Consider the following 19,975-nt stretch of genomic DNA (forward strand, 5'->3'; position numbering starts at 1 on the left):
GTGAATGTCTGTGGTGAGAAAGAGAGCGGCCTACGACACGAGTGTCTTGATTATTTTAGTGTCATTCCCAATTGCATCATGTCGTTTTTTTTTTTTTTTTATCTCACCAGAAAGAGTGAGACACTAAAAACTGTGTGATTTTGAATAACAACAGGAAGAATAAATCCTATGGAGGCTTTCTGTCCCAGGATTAGATAACACCAGGCTGCTTTTCTTAGACGGTTCAACCTAAACACCAAATAAACAACCCCAAAACCTATCCATCATAACATTTGATTTGATTTAGATTTATTAGGATCCCCATTAGCCGATGCCAATGGCGACAGCTAGTCTTACTGGGGTCCGACAAAATACTTTACAATTGAAATACATTGAAAAACATTAACATGTAGTGTGTGTCTGTGCATCTATCAGTTACACATTCACGTCAGTACATACACACAACAAGTAGGTCACATGGGGGAGAGGCGTTGTACTGTGAGGTGTTGCTTTATTTGTTTTTTGAAAACAGGTTTGCTGTTCACTTGCGCTATATGAGATGAAAGGGAGTTCGGTTGTTCTGTAGCAGGAACATGCCTCCAAACCTACATGCTATTCTTCTCCATTATGGACTGTAATGTAAAACCTTCACACAGACATACAATTATATTCCCTCCAAGAGTTGAAAGGTAAAATGTCTTACTGGCAATGGCATCATATTACAGCCCTATTCCAGGAAGAGCTGTGAGCATGCATGCTTGTGTGTTTGGTCAGTAGAAGAAATGGGCTGTGTCTGTCAAGCCTTAGAGAGAACTTCATTACTGTGTTCCAAGCAGTAGCCTTTAAGCTTTATGGTGGTTGTTTGAGCATGTTAGCAGCACTAGAGTGTTGGAGATGGATCAGGGGTTGTTGAAATCTAATTAGCATAATACAAAAATCCCCATACAAATCTGTCAGTTTAAGCTAGAGATATCCGTTTTTTGCATTGGATGCTTCTAAATCCACCGCATCCGTCTATGTCGCACTTCCACATCTGCGGTGAAAGGTGACAGAGCTAGAGCGGTGTTTGTCAGACCATGAGACATCCCAAAAATCGGTCTTCTCACATAATCGTCTGTAGCATCTGAACGGTTTGGCCTACAGACTCTCACGAAGACGATGTTGTTTTCCGTTTTGCTCTACGATCCCCACAAGCGTCTTGGGACTCGTCTGAAGTTGGTACAGCCAATCTGCCAACTTCTGTCTGTAGCGTCCGAACAGTTTGGGCTACACACTGACCCCTCTGCAGAACAGTGAGACTCTCATGAACACGTACATGTCGTTTGTTTTGCTCTAGGACGCCCAGAGGCCTCACAAGACTCGTCTGAAGGTCCCCTGGTAACGGGTTAAATACATGTACAAAATTAAATAAAAAATGTTTCCTGATCTTTCTTATATCGCTCTGATATAGGACAGACACTTCAGAACAAAATTCCTTTAGATTTGTTTGGGGGGACTATCTGTTCCATGTAGTGAATCTGTTATTCAATGCGTTTGTATGGGCTAATAGCAATAAGGCCAAATAAAAATGTTCATCAAAAAAGTGTTTTCAATTTTTTTGTTAATACTTCAAGGGGTCTTAAAATTCAAAATCAAATAGCAGAATGATCCTTGGTATGACCTTCTTAAAACAATTCCATATAGCTTAGTAGAACTCCCTCCCCCAGCTTAGACAGGGCTTAAACTCTTATGGGTTCCAAATGGAATGTAGGCCTACATTGAACACCACATTTAGGCTATTGTAGACGATATCATAGTCAACAGCTATATCCATGTGGAAATGTTATGGCATTTGCTTAATTGGTTTTGTTGATAGGTCACTCTGATAGGCCTACATTATGCTTAAATAGCCACAATAGCCTATTGGCCACTGTCTGAAACTGTAACTTAAAGCGGGTACAGCCTCAGTGTTCACAGTTAATAATGTGCGCCGGATGTTGCACAGAATCCTCGCAAAATACAGTTTCCGCACACAACACCTGAAATTTTCCCCCAAAATTTTTGGGGAACATTGCTAGGGGGTGACGTCAAGTGCTGTTTCAAAACCGAAAATGACTGATTGGATGTGGTGTTTTCCCCAAGCTGGGACAACTATACTGACAGCTGTTCTGATGGATAGCTAGATCAACATCTACAGTCTCTCTCTGCTTGTTGCTGGACTTCCCCTCACAACACCTATGACCCATATTCATGACAAACATGTTTGAACACCAGTCTCAAGGTATTTATTTTCCCTTGGACAAGCAGCATGTTATAAATGTTAGCTAGGTTTCATCTATTGACCAGTTGATGGAGTCCCTGGCTGTTTTCAATTATGGGATCCAGATTGATTGGATGAAGATTCATTTAAAGCACCATACCCCTTGCAATAGATAGGCATACAATACGTATGGCAGCCATCTTATGCCACATTGAGTTCCCATTTGCTGGTTGTTAAACAAGGTCAGTTCATTTCCGTTGACAAATTGATGTGTTCATGCTATCACAGTCCCAAAGAAGCCACTTGAATTTGAGAGGCTTGAAATGGACTCAGGGCATTTTGTTGTGTAATTGTATTAGATGTTCAAGTGAGAGGACTGTGAGCTAAACTCAATCATGTTTTTGTTGCTGTTCTCCCACCGTTGCCCCGCTCACCTTGTAATAAATGAAATGCCTGTGACATCATCCCCTCGTTCATCCCCAAAATAATGGAATTGTGTTAATTAGAAATGTAAATGATCGTACAGGCTAATATTAGCAAACCCCTTCAGGCAAGCAATACTAAAGAACCGGGGCCACACACACACACACACGACACACACACACACACAGAATATCGAACACAACTACACACACTTTACTTATACATTCACACACACTGACGCACAAATATTGAATCACAGAATTTTAAATGCAGATACCAGTGAACATACTTTAACAAACGTTAACACACACATGTTAACACACCAATTAACACACACATTAACACGCAGCGCATCGCAGCAGCTATGTCAGGATCGATCAGCCGTAGACAGTGGAGGCCCAGGGTAACGATGGCAGATAATGGTCTATAGCACAACTCTTTCGTGTCCCTCGTGGCTCACACACTCAAAAACAGAGGCACACAGTGGAGCGCCGGCATGCCTGTATGCTGCAAAGTGTGTGTGTGTGTGTGTGTGTGTGTGTAAAGTGGATGATTCTCTACATCCGCTTCTTTTCTCTTCCAACAGAAATCAAATATTTGATTTAATCTCTCTTCACAGTATGAGAGACGAGAGGGGAAGAAAACACAACAGACACTTGTGTAGTTCCCTGTAGACACAACCCAAAGGTTTGGGTGCCGGCCTCTTCCCTCTGTTCTGTTAGTGTACTGCTACACACCCAGCACAGTACATTCAGCCTGGCTTCTCCTGCCTTCTTTATCTGCTCTCTGACACAGAAGAAGCTCTTGGTCCAGTAGGAATAAGAGCCCCCATTAACTGTACTGCATGGTATTGTGGTGGAGGTACAGAGTTTAAAAAGCTGTATGTGCCCCTGGGGTCAGTCCTGCTCTTTAGCTAGCAAGGGCCAAGGGGGCTTAGTCAACCTCTATACGGTGAAGAGGCTGCTGCAGCAGAGGCTTAGTACAGCCAGGGGCAGAAGGGCAAGCCTGGGTCATTAGCAGAGAGCATTCCAGCCCTCTCAGCCAGCTACACACAAACACGCACACCACCCCCAAGGTAAACCCTTTCAAATAGGATCAGGGAGCCAACCATATGGTTGCCGCCTAACAACGGAGGATCATTGGGAGAGGGATGTGCTTGGCTGGCTAGGAAGGACATAAGCTTGACAGTAATGCTGAAGGAAACTAGACAGCAGCCGCAAGAAAAACTACGCCCACTACAAGGAAAACAAAATCAACGTTAATGGCAGAAAAGGAACAATTACATCCAGTGCAGCTGCTGCTCTGAAGGACATGATTGATTATTTTGTTTGTTGCAGATGTCCTGAGTCAGCAAAAACCTGGGTGAGGAGCTGGGCAGGGAATACACACACACCAATTTAAAAGGTAGCCCTGCTAATTGAGAGCGAGGTAGTGGGCCATGCAGTTCACTCTGTGTGATCTCTCCAGACCTTTACTTGACGTCAGTAGGTGAGTGGCAGCCTGGTCTGTGCAGAGAGGAAGGTGTCACACGCAGATAACATGGCCTACAGCAGCACAGACACACCCAATGCTTCCCCTTACCACCCCAAAAGCCTAGCCACCCCTTACAACCCAGGCTAGCCACCCAGAAAAAAGGTTTCCCACTCTACGGAAAACAAGTCACAGTAAATGCTAGCCAACCGCTGCGTCTGTGTCAAAACCTCTGGCTGTTGATGACACTATCTTGCAGATTAGGTGAAAGGAAACTACATCAAACCATTGGACGGTTTGTCACTGGGTTATGAACAGTAGAGGAAAGGGTTCAGGATTACAGTTTGGAATCCTGACTGATTGATTAAATTTTTTTGGGGGAAAAGAAATTCACTTGTTTCCAACGTGGTCCCCTGGTTTTGGGACCATGCTGCCATGGTCCCAAAACACATTCAACAGTTGAACAGATTCTCTAAGGACACCTGCTGCTCTGATATCTGCAGTTCTGATTGGCCCAGGCCATTTAGGCTAGGAGAAACTCCCCCTCCTTGATTGGTGGGAAGTGTGGCCTTCCTCTGAAATATCCACCTGCACTTTACTGCATCACCATTAGTTTCAAGCAGGCAATTTAAAGTCAGAAAATTAAACCTTAATCACATAAAGCAATACAATTTGAATTAATTTACTTTGACAACTGAAGGGAGCATAGAGGATGGAATTTGTCAAGCAAATTATTAGAAACACCAGTCAATAATTGCATTTTAAAGTGCCATATTATTATCAAATGTTATGCTAGTGCTTTTTTGACTAGCATCGCAACATAAACTACAGTACTTATAGTTATGCGAATGGAAAAAGTAGCAGTCACTGTTCCACTTGTGTTATAACAAAAATGCAATTACAATATGTTAATACTACAGTGTACGTGGTCCTCTGTAGCTCAATTGGTAGAGCATGGCGCTTGTAACGCCAGGGTAGTGGGTTCGATCCCCGGGACCACCCATACGTAAAAATGTATGCACGCATGACTGTAAGTCGCTTTGGATAAAAGCATCTGCTAAATGGCATATTGTTATTATTATTATTATTATTATTATTATATTACTGCACAGGTATAATAGCAATTTCAAGCCCAAGTGTTATGCATTCTTCTTTCGATGTGTCAATAAAAACCTATTATTATCATAGTTCAATGAGCATACGGCAGGTAGCTTAGTGGTTAAGAGCGTTGTGCCAGTAACCGAAAGGTCGCTGGTTCTAATCCCCGAGCCGACTAGGTGAAAAATCTGCCGATGTGCCCTTGAGCAAGGCACTTAACCCTAATTGCTCCTGTAAGTCGCTCTGGATAAGAGCGTCTGCTAAATGACCAATTTATTTATTATTATGCAAGAAGTACTGCTCAACTGGCATTTCAAGTATAATAGAACTTCACTAGTAGCACAATGCAAGTTTGTCTCAATTGACAAACACTAGCTAATGTGGCAGAGAATTGAGCAGCATTGTTTGGAGGTGCAGCTTCATACAGATTCAATACACATAAAAAAACACTGTGTCAAAATAATGACTATTTGCACCGTCTCCTGTATTGAGCCACTTATGGAGCCAGATAATGCTTTAGACAAATGGGCCGTGCCACCCAGGGAGGGACTGTAGTGGTAGAAGATGGGAACAGTAAATGGAGGACGACGACACATGGTTTTCCTGCTCCCTGACAAAGAGGCAATCAAACGCTGTCAAGCAGTGAGCTAGGGGGGTTCCAATGAGCATGCCTGCAAACAGCTTTATCTTCATAGCCAACTCCCCTCTCTGCTCTGAGAGGACAGGAAAAACCTATAGTTGTGCAGTGTGAACACTCGAAAGGAACTCAGACTCCTCAAAAGAGCCCCACAAGCGAACCAAACTGAGACCTTCCCGAGAGGTGGACTGAGTTTGGTTCACTTGAAGTTCACGGTCCAATTCCCTTTTTTAGTGCAATGTGAACACAAAGCTCTCCAGGTTCGCTTGCCATTATTCCAGCACCACACACTAGGCTACTGTAACACTGTTTCCCTTGCCATAACCCTTAGCATTGGTGACACAAATGAGAGAAGATGCACAGGCAGGTTGGCATAAAAAAACATGCGCTGTTTTTGATCATTGAGTAGCGATTGTCAAGGATGCACGGAAGTTCCCAAAAGGTCTTTGTACTGACACAATGTTTAGATTATTTGTTTGCGACATGTGATCTATAGGCTACGAAAGAGCTTCATTTTTTCGATTGTGGGGTTTGAATAATGTTAGAAAATGATAATATATTTGGTGAGAATCACATCATAGGGTACAAAATCAATGCAAGCTCTTAAAAGGGCAATAGCCTACATTGAGTGTACTTTTCAAGCATAATTCAATCTGCATTTATTCTTCTGCTATTTATCCTGTTACAAGTCATATTTACATGTTAATATAATTTTTGTATTATAATTATTATGTCTTATCTTTTTAACAAAATTAAATCTATTAGCTTCCTAAATGGTATGGCTTGTCCTGAACTATGTAATTACCCAGAGTACATTGAATGTTGGAAAAAGATATTGGTTCCTGTGAATAAAAAGAGGACTCGGACAACAAAAATGTTCAAGTGAACTGGCAAGAGAGCTGAGTCCTCATTCAAAGGCAAGGGCAGTGTGAATAAAGAGGACTAAGATGTTCTCTCGCTTCCTGTTCACCAGAGCCTTCTAATCGATGGCCTTATCTGCCATCTGCCCATCTCCCACATTTCCTCAGGATGCTGTAATCAGCGAAGGTCTCTCTCTCTCTCTCTCTCTCTCTCTCTCTCTCTCTCTCTCTCTCCCAGAGGCTGAAGTATCAGCTTGAAGTTATCCCATGTCAGCTTGCCTTGCAGTGGGCCAATATCCAGGGATATAAGTACTACCTCAGCTCTAGCACGCATGGGTCACAGAGCGCACTGGACTGGCTCGTTAGTCGTGGGCATTCCTGGCCCTCCTCCATGGCAATCCCACGGCTGTCAACCAAACACTGAGTCACGCCAGCTGGTCACCCGAGGTGGCAGACCACAGGCGGTATGTCTTGCTGTATGTGTAACATATGACTCACATGTGGAGACAGGTTTATGTGTGGAAGAGTCTGGAGTGACTACAAAAGGGCCATATGGGGCAAAGATTTGTACATCTTGCCCCAGTGTTGAGGAAAACCTAGCAGTTAGCAGCATATGCTTTTTCCTTTCACCTAGGGACTATCTTAGGTCAGCTAAAGAAAGAGATCTCTATTCTCAGGATAGGAGTCCTGAGGAGGCCGATGGGAAATGCTCTCTTTTGGAAACATGCTCACAATCAAATGCAGCGACTAATAGAGAAGCTAAAAATAAACATGAGTGCCAGGCCTTTAAATCAAGATGTCGTCTTTGGCAGTGCATTTTTAATTAACAGCTGAATTTTCCCAGGATGAGAGGGACACTGTGTCAAGTATTCGTCATTCCTGCTTCAGCAAATCTAAAGAGACACTCTCTCTAATTAGTATTTTAACAGGCATTTGAGTTCTGCCTCATCCTCAACAATTGCATACATTTTTTTTACGATCTAGGGCCGACCGATTGCTCCGATTACAAAACATTCACACACGATAACTGACATCAGACAGTGTGTTCTCTCTATTGTGAGGCTTCTTTCTCTTTGTCAGTTTGTCAGCCAAGATCAGCTAAGCTAAGCAAACAAACATGGAGAGTTGTTTTTAATTTAAGTGGCGTGTTGTTTATCGAAGCTAAAACTCCCAGTTACATGACCACCGCAATCTGGACCCCCTCTGTCGTACTAGGAACATTCTGAAACAGCTGTTGATTGTTGTTATGAAGTGTGGAGCTGTGGACAGGGTCAACGAGGTCTGGGATAAGCTGCCAGCCGCAGGTGACTGTAGGGTTAAACAGTATTTCACTCCCTCCACCCTCCACCCCAGCAGTACTTCAAAAGGTAAGCCCTGCGCTCGCCACTCGTCTCAGTCTGTGCATCTGCCAAACACAGGCCTCTTAAGAGCTGCTTCTGACTGCCGCGGCTGCTGCTGCTGTTCTAAAGAGAACAGGCAGTCTGAGAGCCTTTCATGCTCAAGGTACTAAAAGCCTCAAGCAGCCAGTCTGCAGGCTTCATAATCATCCCAAAAAACAAAGACATTACAGTGAATGAGGCTGGCAAGTCAATGGCTAACATGGATAATCTGGGGAAAGGGGTGTTTTGTTTTGTTGACTGGGACACGACACGATACACACAATGATGGTGCTGTGTTGGTGAACTGTAAAGTTGGTATTGAGCTGCAGGTATGGTGGTGTGCTGTGCAAGGGTCATCGTGAGTAACAGAGGGTCAAAAGTCACTGTAAACGCATCACTTCCTTCATGTCAGCCCTGGAATCAGTGACATTGGATAATGTATGGATTACCAGAAGACCAGACAGAGACTAGTTACACAGTGTGCCCTGAATAAGGTAGCTTGACTGTAAAATAACTTTAACTGCGGCCAAGATTAGCTTTCTCTTAAAGGCTGATGTAAGAAGGTTTTCAACAATGTAATAGTTTGTTGTTCTAATCTTTTGATATACTTATAGTCTCTCATTTACCCAGGTATTGTACCTGTACATGAAGGTTAACAATTAAACTGTTAAAGGAACTTATGTCATCATTAATCCTTAATTGATTGTCATTCACTTCCTAATGCTTCTCTTAAGCTCAATCAGCAGGGTTTGTAGGCTAAATCTATATCACCTGTCCTGCAAAGACTGACCTGACCAGCATTCGATCAACATCTCACTGCAGGTCACACAGGCCAATGAGTCTGACACAGGGTAAGGCAAGAGAAAAGCACACTAACACACAAACACAGGTCTGAACCTTTCCTCACTTCTCAACCATTAAAAAAAAATACTGGAATAAAGAAAATCAGGTCACAAACATGAAGAGGTCAACTGAGAACAAGCAGCCTCTTTGAACCAATAAACCAGAAGGGTGTGTGTGTGTGTGTGTGTGTGTGTGTGTATATATATATATGTGTGTGTGTGTGTGTGTGTGTGTGTGTGTGTGTGTGTGTGTGTGTGTGTGTGTGTGTGTGTGTGTGTGTGTGTGTGTGTGTGTGTGTGTGTGTGAGAGAGAGAGTTATTAGGCTAAGGAGGGGGCTAGTCTTAACACCTCAAACCCTACTCATCTCTCTGTGACCACACAAACACATCCCACACAAGGATCAAACCCCAGCTAACAGCATGGAAACCAACAACTTAAAGGGATAGTTCACCCAAATTACAAAATGACACATTGGTTTCCTTACCCTGTAAGCAGTCTATTGACAAGGTATGACAGCAATCCATGCTTTGGTTTTATTTCTCTGGTACTGTTCCAAATGCTAACGTTTTAGCATTTGTGGCACAAATCCCATGATTTGAACATGGTGCACGAAAAATGCTAATATCGGTCCCATAACTTGGATGGGATTTGTGCCACAAATGCTAAATAAGGTTTTGTGCCACAAATGCACTTGGAAACATAGGGCCCTATAAAATCTGCGTTGCGGAGAATGCAGACTGATTCACGGAATCCAGACATTAAAACGGAATTCAACAATATTCAAAAAGGTATTGAGTAGGAAATCAACTCAATGTATTGAACTTATTAGAAAATGTATTAATTTGTCCAAGTTAATCATGACATGAACAACATGCATCAGTGATTTGTATTTCCCTACAAATTTCTGAAACGGCACAGGAACGCCCCTGTGTGTTTGTGTGTGTGCGCGCCTATGTGTAGCCGTTAGCGATGACGCTAATGATAACCTACTTCTGGTATGAAAATGCTTTCCCAAAAACCTTCTCAATTAAATGTTAACTACAAAGAAGTGAGTGATATCATGATTATTTGCATCAATCCAGTGGCCATTTGCTTAGCAAACTCTGCAATCACTTGAGCGCTACAGAAACATACAGAAACATCGCTAACCAAACAAGGGTCTCTTGCTGGTGATCACTTGCATTAATAAGCAACGAAACGACCCAGGACATTCCTAACATAAGCAGCACCTCCTGCAAAAAATACGAAGAGAGACATGTTCTACAAGCTCTACTGTCCTCCGTTTACAGTCACAAAAACATTATTTTATTCAAAATGTTACGGGTTACCAATGTATAATGCTTCTTACAACTGTGTTAGTTACAGAAGCAAATTGTTTGGTTTTGTAATCGCTTTGATAACAACAAAAACCCGTGGGACTTTAGAGTAAAGTTTGGTTGGAAAAGTGGAGAAAGAGATCAGCTGGGTCCAGTACACTCCCACTCCTGGAGCAGACAGACATAATCAGACTGGAACCAGAGAGATCAGCTGGGTCCAGTACACTCCCACTCCTGGAGCAGACAGACAGACATAATCAGACTGGAACCAGAGAGATCAGCTGGGTCCAGTACACTCCCACTCCTGGAGCAGACAGACAGACATAATCAGACTGGAACCAGAGAGATCAGCTGGGTCCAGTACACTCCCACTCCTGGAGCAGACAGACGTAATCAGACTGGAACCAGAGAGATCAGCTGGGTCCAGTACACTCCCACTCCTGGAGCAGACAGACGTAATCAGACTGGAACCAGAGAGATCAGCTGGGTCCAGTACACTCCCACTCCTGGAGCAGACAGACGTAATCAGACTGGAGCCAGCTTCTCAACAGGTGTCGTTTTTATAGTCTTCTATCCTAATCTCCTTTTGTACACTGATCTGAAAACACAGGACGGGTGAAAAAAAGGTGCTTGATAACTACTGGAATTTTGATTTCCAAGGGATGAATTAATATTTTTTTCAAATCAAATGTTTTACCTTTTCTAGAGTCAAAAGAACACAAGCAGTGAATGAGTTTACAATTTATTTATAAATAAAGATTTGACTGATTATCTTTGTGAAGTCGGCCCGGACACTTTACAATAACAACCTCTCCATCGCCCACTAACAAGTAATAATTCCCAACCATTATGAAACTAAGATTCTTCGCTTCCAAATCTATAGGACAATGATTGGAAAAGAGATAGATTTGACACTCCATGTGTTGCTGATGACCTTCATATTGTTTTTCTGAATTCATTTCTGCATCCGCCCATATTAATAATTGTTTTTCATTTCTGATATTTCCATGACATTTCTAAAGCATTTATAAGTATCTTCATGAATTTATAATTACTGAAAGTTATGATCATGTGTGGTCAAAGGTCCTGATGCAACATGCATGAGTCATGACATGAATAATCTAACTAAGAATACCAATGGATAAACACTCAATGCAAGACAAAATATCCTCTCTGCCCGTAGGAAGAGATTAGCTACACTGCCATGTGCTGCTAGTTTTAGAGCCCTTGGCTTAAGCGTACAGATAGCCAAAGGAATTAAAATTTAACCTGAGAAGCCGAATTCCATCTGGGCTGTACACAGTTGAGCACATGACACAAGCTCTCTATGCCAGTGCAAAGCCAATTTACTCCACGTTTCACAGCTGCATGCATCGCTGAGCACTTCGATGCACTTACTGCACTGGAATGCACTCCGAGAGTGACGGTCCACTGATAACTAATAGCCCCCCTCTGCAGGTTTCCTGCCCCGTATTTTGGCCCTGGTCTGGAACGGATAGCCATGCAGTTACGTATGCCTTTAACTAACTCCACAACATGAGTCAGACTTCTAACTTAGATCGTGCTGAAAAGAGCCACCACTGCTTTGGGATATCCCTGATCATGTGCCTGCCAGGCCAGCACTGGTGTTGGTCTGCTCACATGCAGCCTATATAAATCAGTTTATATCGATTTTTAGGACAAATAAAATGTCAATAAACACTACCATTCCTTGAACACCTCAAACTATCATAGTCCAATTATTAATTAATCATTAGAATTTCACCAACAGAAAATCCTTAAATTGCTGCCGTTTGCCTGATCAGACTAAACCTCCCACCAAGCTTTGTAAACACCCTCCTCATTCTGAAGCTGTATTTCCAAGATGAATATTTAATACTGAAAGAAATTAAAACCACATTGGACTGAGTCTGAGTGCAACTTTCTTTTTAAAATGAGAGGCCTAGAGAGCTCAGCTGGATGGGTCTCTGGGAGGGAGGGAGGGAGGGAGGGAGGGAGGGGCGAACTCCTGAAAACCTCTGTGCCTTCAGTGAGTGCCGCGCTATAAATATCCAGGCGGGCAGCAGCGGTGCAGATTAAAATCAGACAATCAGATTTTGAGAAAAGGTCAGGCTAAGATTACAGAGGCGGTCGTAGCGCGGTGGGTCTGGTGTTGCTGGGGATGCACAGAACAGGAGGAGCAGGAAAAGGAGGAGGGGAAAGACGGTGACCCTGACCAATGGTGTGCGCAGGAAAGACTACAACAAGCAGACATCATCACCCCTCGACTCCAAACATAAACCCAGCCAGAGATACTGTATATGCCCAGCCCAAAAATAACCCTTTATCGTTTTCAGATCTGATGGAAACTGATGAGAGTAAGCAATAGGGTGGAAGGTTCTCAAAGGCCATTGGAAGACTAGGTGAGGCCAACAACATATTGCTTAAATACTTATAGGGCAATTCCATGGCAGTGGAAAATATTTTTGGTATCTCAGATTGTTCAGGCAATTATAATATAAATATAATATAATATAATAATATAATAATATATAATATAATATAATATAATATGCCATTTAGCAGACGCTTTTATCCAAAGCGACTTACAGTCATGCGTGCATACATTTTTTTTGTGTATGGGTGGTCCCGGGGATCGAACCCACTACCTTGGCGTTACAAGCGCCGTGCTCTACCAGCTGAGCTACAGAGGACCACATATAAACTTAATTGAGAGGAAGTATGTTTGAAATGCTTTTTACATTTGTATCACAAACAATTTTTGAGGAAATCATGATGAAAGTGGCCATTTTAGGCCCTTTTTAGACCTATACACTGAGTGTACAAAACATTAGGAACACCTGTTCTTTCCATGACATAGACTGACCAGGTGAATCCAGGTAAAAGCCTTGATCCCTTACTGATGTCACTTGTTAAATCCACTTCAATCAGTGTAGATGAAGGGGAGGAGACAGGTTAAAGAAGGATCTTTAAGCCTTGAGACAATTGAGACATGGATTGCGTATGTGTGCCATTCAGAGGGTGAATGGGCAAGACAAACGATGAAAGTGCCTTTGAATGGGGTATGGTAGTAGGAGCCAGGAGCACCAGTTTCAGTGTGTCAAGAACTACAACGCTGCTGGGTTTTTCCACGCTCAACAGTTTCCCATGTGTATCAAGAATGGTCCACCAGCCAAAGGACATCCAGCCAACTTGACACAACTGTGGGAAGCATTTGAGTCAACATGGGCCAGCATCCCTGTGGAATGCTTTTGACACCTTGTAAAGTCCATGCACTGATGAATTGAGGCTTTTCTGAGGGCAAAAGGGGGTGCAACTCAATATTAGGAAGGTGTTTTGTATGATCCATGAACCATACATGAAACAGACAACATCTTGGTGTCATTATACTCCTTATAGTGTGCTCTAAAATATGGAGTAATGTCTAGATTCTGAAATGCACATTTTCACATTCATTTATTCAACATTAAAACTATTAATATGAGTATCTCAAAACTACCCTTTTTGATTTTGCTTATTTTTATACATATTGTTTGGAACAATATACTCTTCAAAACACATAACATTTCCAGGGTGGGCGCCTTTGATACTTTTAATGATTTTATACATAGAAATTGACATTATAGGTCATTAACCAATCACAGCCCTCCTTTAGGATTGAACATTCAGCAAATCACCAGCAGAGGGAGTTCCCTTTCAATCCATTTACCATTAACTGTGTTGGTAGTGCTCATTGATCAGAACTTCAGAATTAGCAAAGCCCTCTCTGGAAATGTGATGTACTTGTAGAGTATATTGTTGCGAACAATGTCTTAAAATTAACAAAACCTAAAAGGGTTGTTTTGAGATATTCATATTAATATTTTTAATGTTGAATAAATTAATGCGAAAATGTGTATTTCAGAATCTAGACATTACTCCATATGTTAGAGCACACTATAAGGAGTATAATGACACCAAGATGTTGTCTGTTTCATGTATGGTTCACAGAGCATAGGGTCTTACAGGAGGCATGTATAGGTCTAAAAAGGGCCTAAAATGGCCACTTTCATCATGATAACAGTGCTACAGTAATTCTGTAGTAGTAAATATGATGTTACTGCACAGGTAGCAACTTCAAGGCCCATCAGAATCCACGTTCTCTGTACTTTGAAGAAGTGAAGAGTGCAATGTGGCTCTATAGGCCAACTAATGTATTTCCAAAACTAAGGCACTTGAACATGCCCAGGTTGAGAGCCCTGGCCCCTTGAAGAGGGAACAGTTTAAAGCCTAATCCCAAGTTTAAAGCCTAATCCCAAGTCTTAAAAACAGTTTATTGGTTAAGTCTGGGGATGTTACCCCCAGGACAGGTCCCTGGAGCAGAGAGCTGTGTATCAAAATCCATTTATCCCCCACCTCCACACTCACATTTTGCACCTCAACCTTAGAAAATTGATAGGATTCATAAGCTACTAAACAGTACATAAACAGGCCTATATTTTGAGGATTGGGGGAGATAGGGGAGGTGAGTTCAGTCTCACTTCTGAAGATTTGTGGTCTGTGCTTCGACCTCATGGGGAACCAAAATGTTGAATAACTGTAACTGTTACTGACATAATCACAACATAGGCCTACATATTGATTCATACCTAACTTTGTAGCCTACTACTACACAAGGTCAGGTCACGTGCACACGGCCTGCTTTAGAGAGAGGGCATGGCATCACACATTCTTTGACTCATCCAGCAGGGAGGTAAACATACTTGTAACACTTACCAGACCACCCCAAAAGCTCCATAGCCGATGGGTCTGTCGGGCTCTATGTCCAACTGCGGCTGTAAGTGGTGTGAGTGTTGATGATGGTGGTGGTGAGCTTTGACAGCCGCAGCTTGAACTTGGGCAGGTGCCGCAGCCGCTGCCGGGCCGGGGGCTTGTCCAGGAGCTGGCGAGGGAAAGTATTGTTGCTGCTGGCTCGGGTTCAGCATTACCGCGGCAGCGGCAGCCGCTGCAGCTGCTGCTGTAGAAGCGTGTTGTTGTACAGGGTGGACAGCGGCGGCAGAGCCGGGGTGTTGCAAGTGATGCTGGCCCGGGTGGTGATGATGGTGGAGATGGGGAGGTGGGAGATGCGGTAGTTGGTGGTGATGGTGCGGGTGATGGGCAGCAACTGCCGAGGCGCCACCGTTGTATGCAGCCATAATTTTTGCGGCATTGGCAGCGGTTGTTCCGCACAAAGCCATTCACTCAGTAACAATCAAAAAGAAAGGAAACGGAGGGAGATAGGTGAAAATGCGCCTTGTATTTTACGCGAAAATAATATCCCAGGTGAAGGTAGGCTATAGGATTGGGCAGATGGTGTTTAACTGGTAATTTGGTTGTGACCCGATGCATAAAATCAACAAAAAACAACTCTTGATTCTGAGAGCAACCTCACTCTCCCTAATAGCTTTATCATTACACGAATCTGACCTACTTCTCGTAATAAAATGTTATTCTGCATGCACCGATAGCAGATAGGCCACTAAACTGTTGCAATAATTAATATGTAAATGCAGTATATCTTGTTAAAATGCTAAAATAAAAAATGCGACAGCAAATAACCCGCACCCCCCACAATAAATAAATTATCCGCGGCCCTAGGTCTCCCTCATGTTGGAAGTGGCGTTCCCCTCTCCACTGACGAAACTCGGTCAATTTCCCCTTCTTGATATAAAAAGGGAAACCGATATGTATCACATGGGAAATTGCACAGCATTCATCTTTCATTACTCAAGTTTGCCATATTGTCTGGTCCAGAACCGCCGTTGTTCCCACCGCCTGTGTTGCATGCAGTTTGCAGAAGTTATTCGGCTTTAGGTCAAGCTACCGTTGCTTGCTTGATAGCCACTTGTATTAGGCGTTGCAAGAACAGTATGGGAGTTCAAATAACAACAATTCCAATATTATGTAGCTGTAGACAACAAGAACAAATAGACCCAAGCAAAACGAGAACGCGATCGAGAGGTGTGATACAATGTTGCCGTTTACGACGTCTTGTAGAAATAGGTTACCGACCGTTGTCCTCCCTCAGATGTCACAATTCCCGCAACCCCAGACTCCAGAAATCCAAATCATGTTGATAAAATTAACTATATATTTTTCCTGAAACGAGGAAAACAAATTCTTCCGACAGCACAGTCAACTTATTTTCCCCATTGGGTCCCGTGTGTTCAGCTTGTTCCGCACACTATCTCCTTACGCACCACACACATAAATCCATTAAAGGAAAATATGAATAAAAACAAAAAATATCCAAAAGTCCCTTGTATTTAGAAAACAAGCGGCTAGTGTCGACTCCCTCCAGCCGGATGGTGCTGTCAGGACCTAGGAAACAAGCACAGCCAGAGTACCCGACCAGTCAGTGATGGAAGGCTGTGGCTCCAATCAAAAGACGAGTTTGACGTTTTTTATGTTGTTTAGCCAATCAGTTGGATCCAGATAGCAACCGAGGACGTACCACAAAATTCAAGGCCTGTGGACACTTGAAACTACCACCATTGTGGAGACCTATACTTGTAAGTTGCAGTGAAATATGAATAGAACAGTTGAACCCGAATGGAGAACATGAGCTCCAGTTTCTCATAGATATTACGCGAGGAGCGCGACCCAATCATTATCCGCTCAACAAGAACGTCCTCGTTTACGCACAGTGATAGACATTGGATGTAACCAATAACTGCTCATGTCTCTTCATATATCGCAAGGGTTATGAAAATGACATTCAGTAGCCTAGCCTATACGCTATCTATGCATACGCCCAAAAATATTCATTTATTGTATAGCCTACATGTTGTGATTATAGACACTTAGTAACAGTGTTACCCATCAAAATGATGGTCACACAACTTCAGCCAATGCGTTATAGGCTGCTTGTTTAGGCTATTAATGATTTATAAACTAACTAGGCGTATAATTAACTTTCCAGAAACATCTTATAGGCTGAAAAACCCCTTACACGCCCCTCAAAAATGGTACCTTAATGCAAAGTGTTAGTCCTACCATAATCATTCCTAAAATACAATAGCTTAACAACAAATACAATTATTTTTTTGTTGCCACTCTCTGAGGCGGTGTAACTATCACATCCCTGCAGAAAGATCCAGGTGCATTGCTTTGAAAGATTCTGAACATCATGGTCGGACAGGTGCAGGTGAGCAGCCATAGACAGCTGCAGTCCAAGTAAATATGTTAAACATATCTAGGAATGCTGGGGGGAATGTGCCTGGCAGAGTGGAGGCTACCATAGTTTGTAATTGGAGCAGAAAACAGATGGTCAGCAGCACGCACATCATGATAAAAATGAAATATTTGGGAGGATGGCGAAAGGAGACACAAATATGCCTCACTGTTGACCAGTCCAATAAATCAATAAATCAACTTTCAGTTAAATTAGTGCTGTCTTGGGGCATTAGGTGATGCTGCTCTCATTTACAGTTTAGTCATTTAGCAGACGCTCTTATCCAGAGCGACTTCCAATTAGTGAGTGCATACATTTTTCATACTGGCCCCCCGTAGGAAACGAACCCACAACCCTTGCGTTGCAAGCGCCATGCTCTACCAACTGAGCTACAGGGGGGCCAATATTTAGACTTACCACACACAGCTCTGCCAAAATGTTACAATTGTGAAAAGTGGTGATGTACTTACTGTACTTTCTAAAAAGGCACTGTACAGATGCCATATCTTAATTTGATCACTCTGTTGTTGCTGAAAATGTTCCTGTGCATAAATTCAAATGAGCCTTGTGATTTACATAAATTCTCTCACTCGCTCAAATGCTAAAGCACCAGACAGAATAAATGTCCTGCTACTGTAGGTCCTTCTACTGCGACGTTCAAATGTATCTGAAATGCAGCGATACACATCAACAACCGTTGTTTTATATAGCTTAATAACACAATATAGATATTGGTCTCCACTACGACATACAAGTGTATCCGAAATGCAGCCGTAGCTTATACCCAAACTATAGCTTCTTGTAGCCTATCCAAACTAATTTCCCATTAGAAATTATCACCTTTTTAAAATTATTTATTTTACTCCTGCAATGAAACTGGTCAAATTAAGATCCAGTTACATTTAAGTAATTTAGCACAGACACTCTTATCCAGAGCGACTTACTGGAGTAATTAGGGTTAAGTGCCTTGCTCTAGGGCACATCTATAGATTTTTCACCTAGTCGGCCCGGGGATTCGAACCAGCAACCTTTCAGTTACTGGGCCAACACTCTTATTATCCACTAGGCTACCTGCCGATCCCACACCTGTATATCAATAAACAAGATAGAACATTATAAAATCCTATATAATCTACAAAGTGAAAGATTTGCATTGCCATGAAGACTAGTGCCAACATTACCTTCAGAGTTAATGAGGTAGCTACAATGGGAGAGTTTCACTGCTCCCGTCTTCTCTCTGTCTCTCTCTGTGGAAGACAGGTCTATTTAAAGCAGCAGGTCATTTCCGTCCGAGTCTGTTTTTAGGAACTCACTTTCTTAAGAGACTTCACAGGAGAGGAAATGAGATGTAAAACCCAGCCAAATTATGACAATTTCTATCACAATGGAAAATCAGAAGCTCTCTTGTCACCCATTTAATTTATTAGACGAGTCAGTCACGGTGCCACACTGAAAGTGAATTTTTATGGAAAGTGGGGAAATGGTGGATGCTCATTAAGAGCAGGCTGTCTGTGGAAAAGATTTGCTGAGGTGTGACTCCATATCTGTATGTGGATGAGCTTTGCTGAGATGTGACTCCATATCTGTATGTGGACTAGCTTTGCTGAGGTGTGACTCCATAACTGTATGTGGACAAGCTTTGCTGAGGTGTGACTCCAGTCCATATCTGTACTGCTCCACTCTTCATCATTTAAAGGTTCTCAGAAGAGAAGAGTATATCGGCCGCGAGTTCTGGGTGTCTGGGACATTGATCCATTCATCACTAATGCATTTCAGAGCACTCTCTCCCGATGGGTGGAGTAGTAGCATGAATGCCACTGAATGTTTTATAGTTGGATGGCATGCTATTATTTTGAGATGCTAAAATTGTGAGGCCACGGTAGATCATCGGCAATCTATAGCTTGAGCTTCCAAGATAAACATCCATCATTTGTGCAATGTGCATAAAGTAAATATTAGCATTTACAATATGAAGAGTATCATCAGCTAAGGACCTTTAAAAGGACAGTCTTAACAATAATTTGTGTGAGTGTTGAATTCAGAGAGAATTCACATTTTGTATGCATTTAAAAGGTACGGTTGAATTCGAAGTTATTAAAACAGACACCTGTGAGAAAAAGAAGGATAGAATTTCTTGCTAAATTAAACTTCAAAGGATTTACATATAACATGCAGATTATGGGCATGAATGGTTTTGCATAATATCACCAAACTCATTTGACTAACAAATCACCCACAGACATTATTTTATATTGACATCAACATGTTCTCCAAAGCACACATACACAAATCAGTTCATTGTCCAGACTTATGCAAAATACTTTATTTGTGGATATAATAATAACTAATGTAACAACATTGAGAGCATTCTAAAACATTGGTCTTTACAAAACATGATTTATAGTAATTCTCATAAAAGTGGGATGTGCAAGCTGCATATCCTACATTTATATGCTCCCACTTACTCAAGTACATGCTCACACTATATAAACCAACACGTTCGCTTTAATCACCAGACTTTGACCTAAGTCATCCCGAG

The 19,975-nt window shown here is 42.2% G+C and overlaps 1 protein-coding gene across 1 annotated transcript in view; it reads right to left on the bottom strand.

The window, feature by feature from the left end:
- The window catches only part of LOC311101647 (serine/threonine-protein kinase NLK2-like), a 93,920-nt gene extending 77,313 nt beyond the window's left edge, over positions 1-16,607 (bottom strand). Inside the window, exon 1 of the mRNA XM_084142786.1 lies at positions 15,000-16,607. Within this exon, the coding sequence (XP_083998912.1) occupies positions 15,000-15,460 (461 nt within the window). The 5' untranslated portion in view covers positions 15,461-16,607. The remainder of the gene's footprint in view (positions 1-14,999) is intronic.
- Between the last annotated feature and the right edge of the window lie 3,368 nt (positions 16,608-19,975).

This window comes from Coregonus lavaretus, assembly GCF_964263955.1.
Source record: "Coregonus lavaretus genome assembly, chromosome: 26".
NCBI lineage: Eukaryota > Metazoa > Chordata > Actinopteri > Salmoniformes > Salmonidae > Coregonus > Coregonus lavaretus.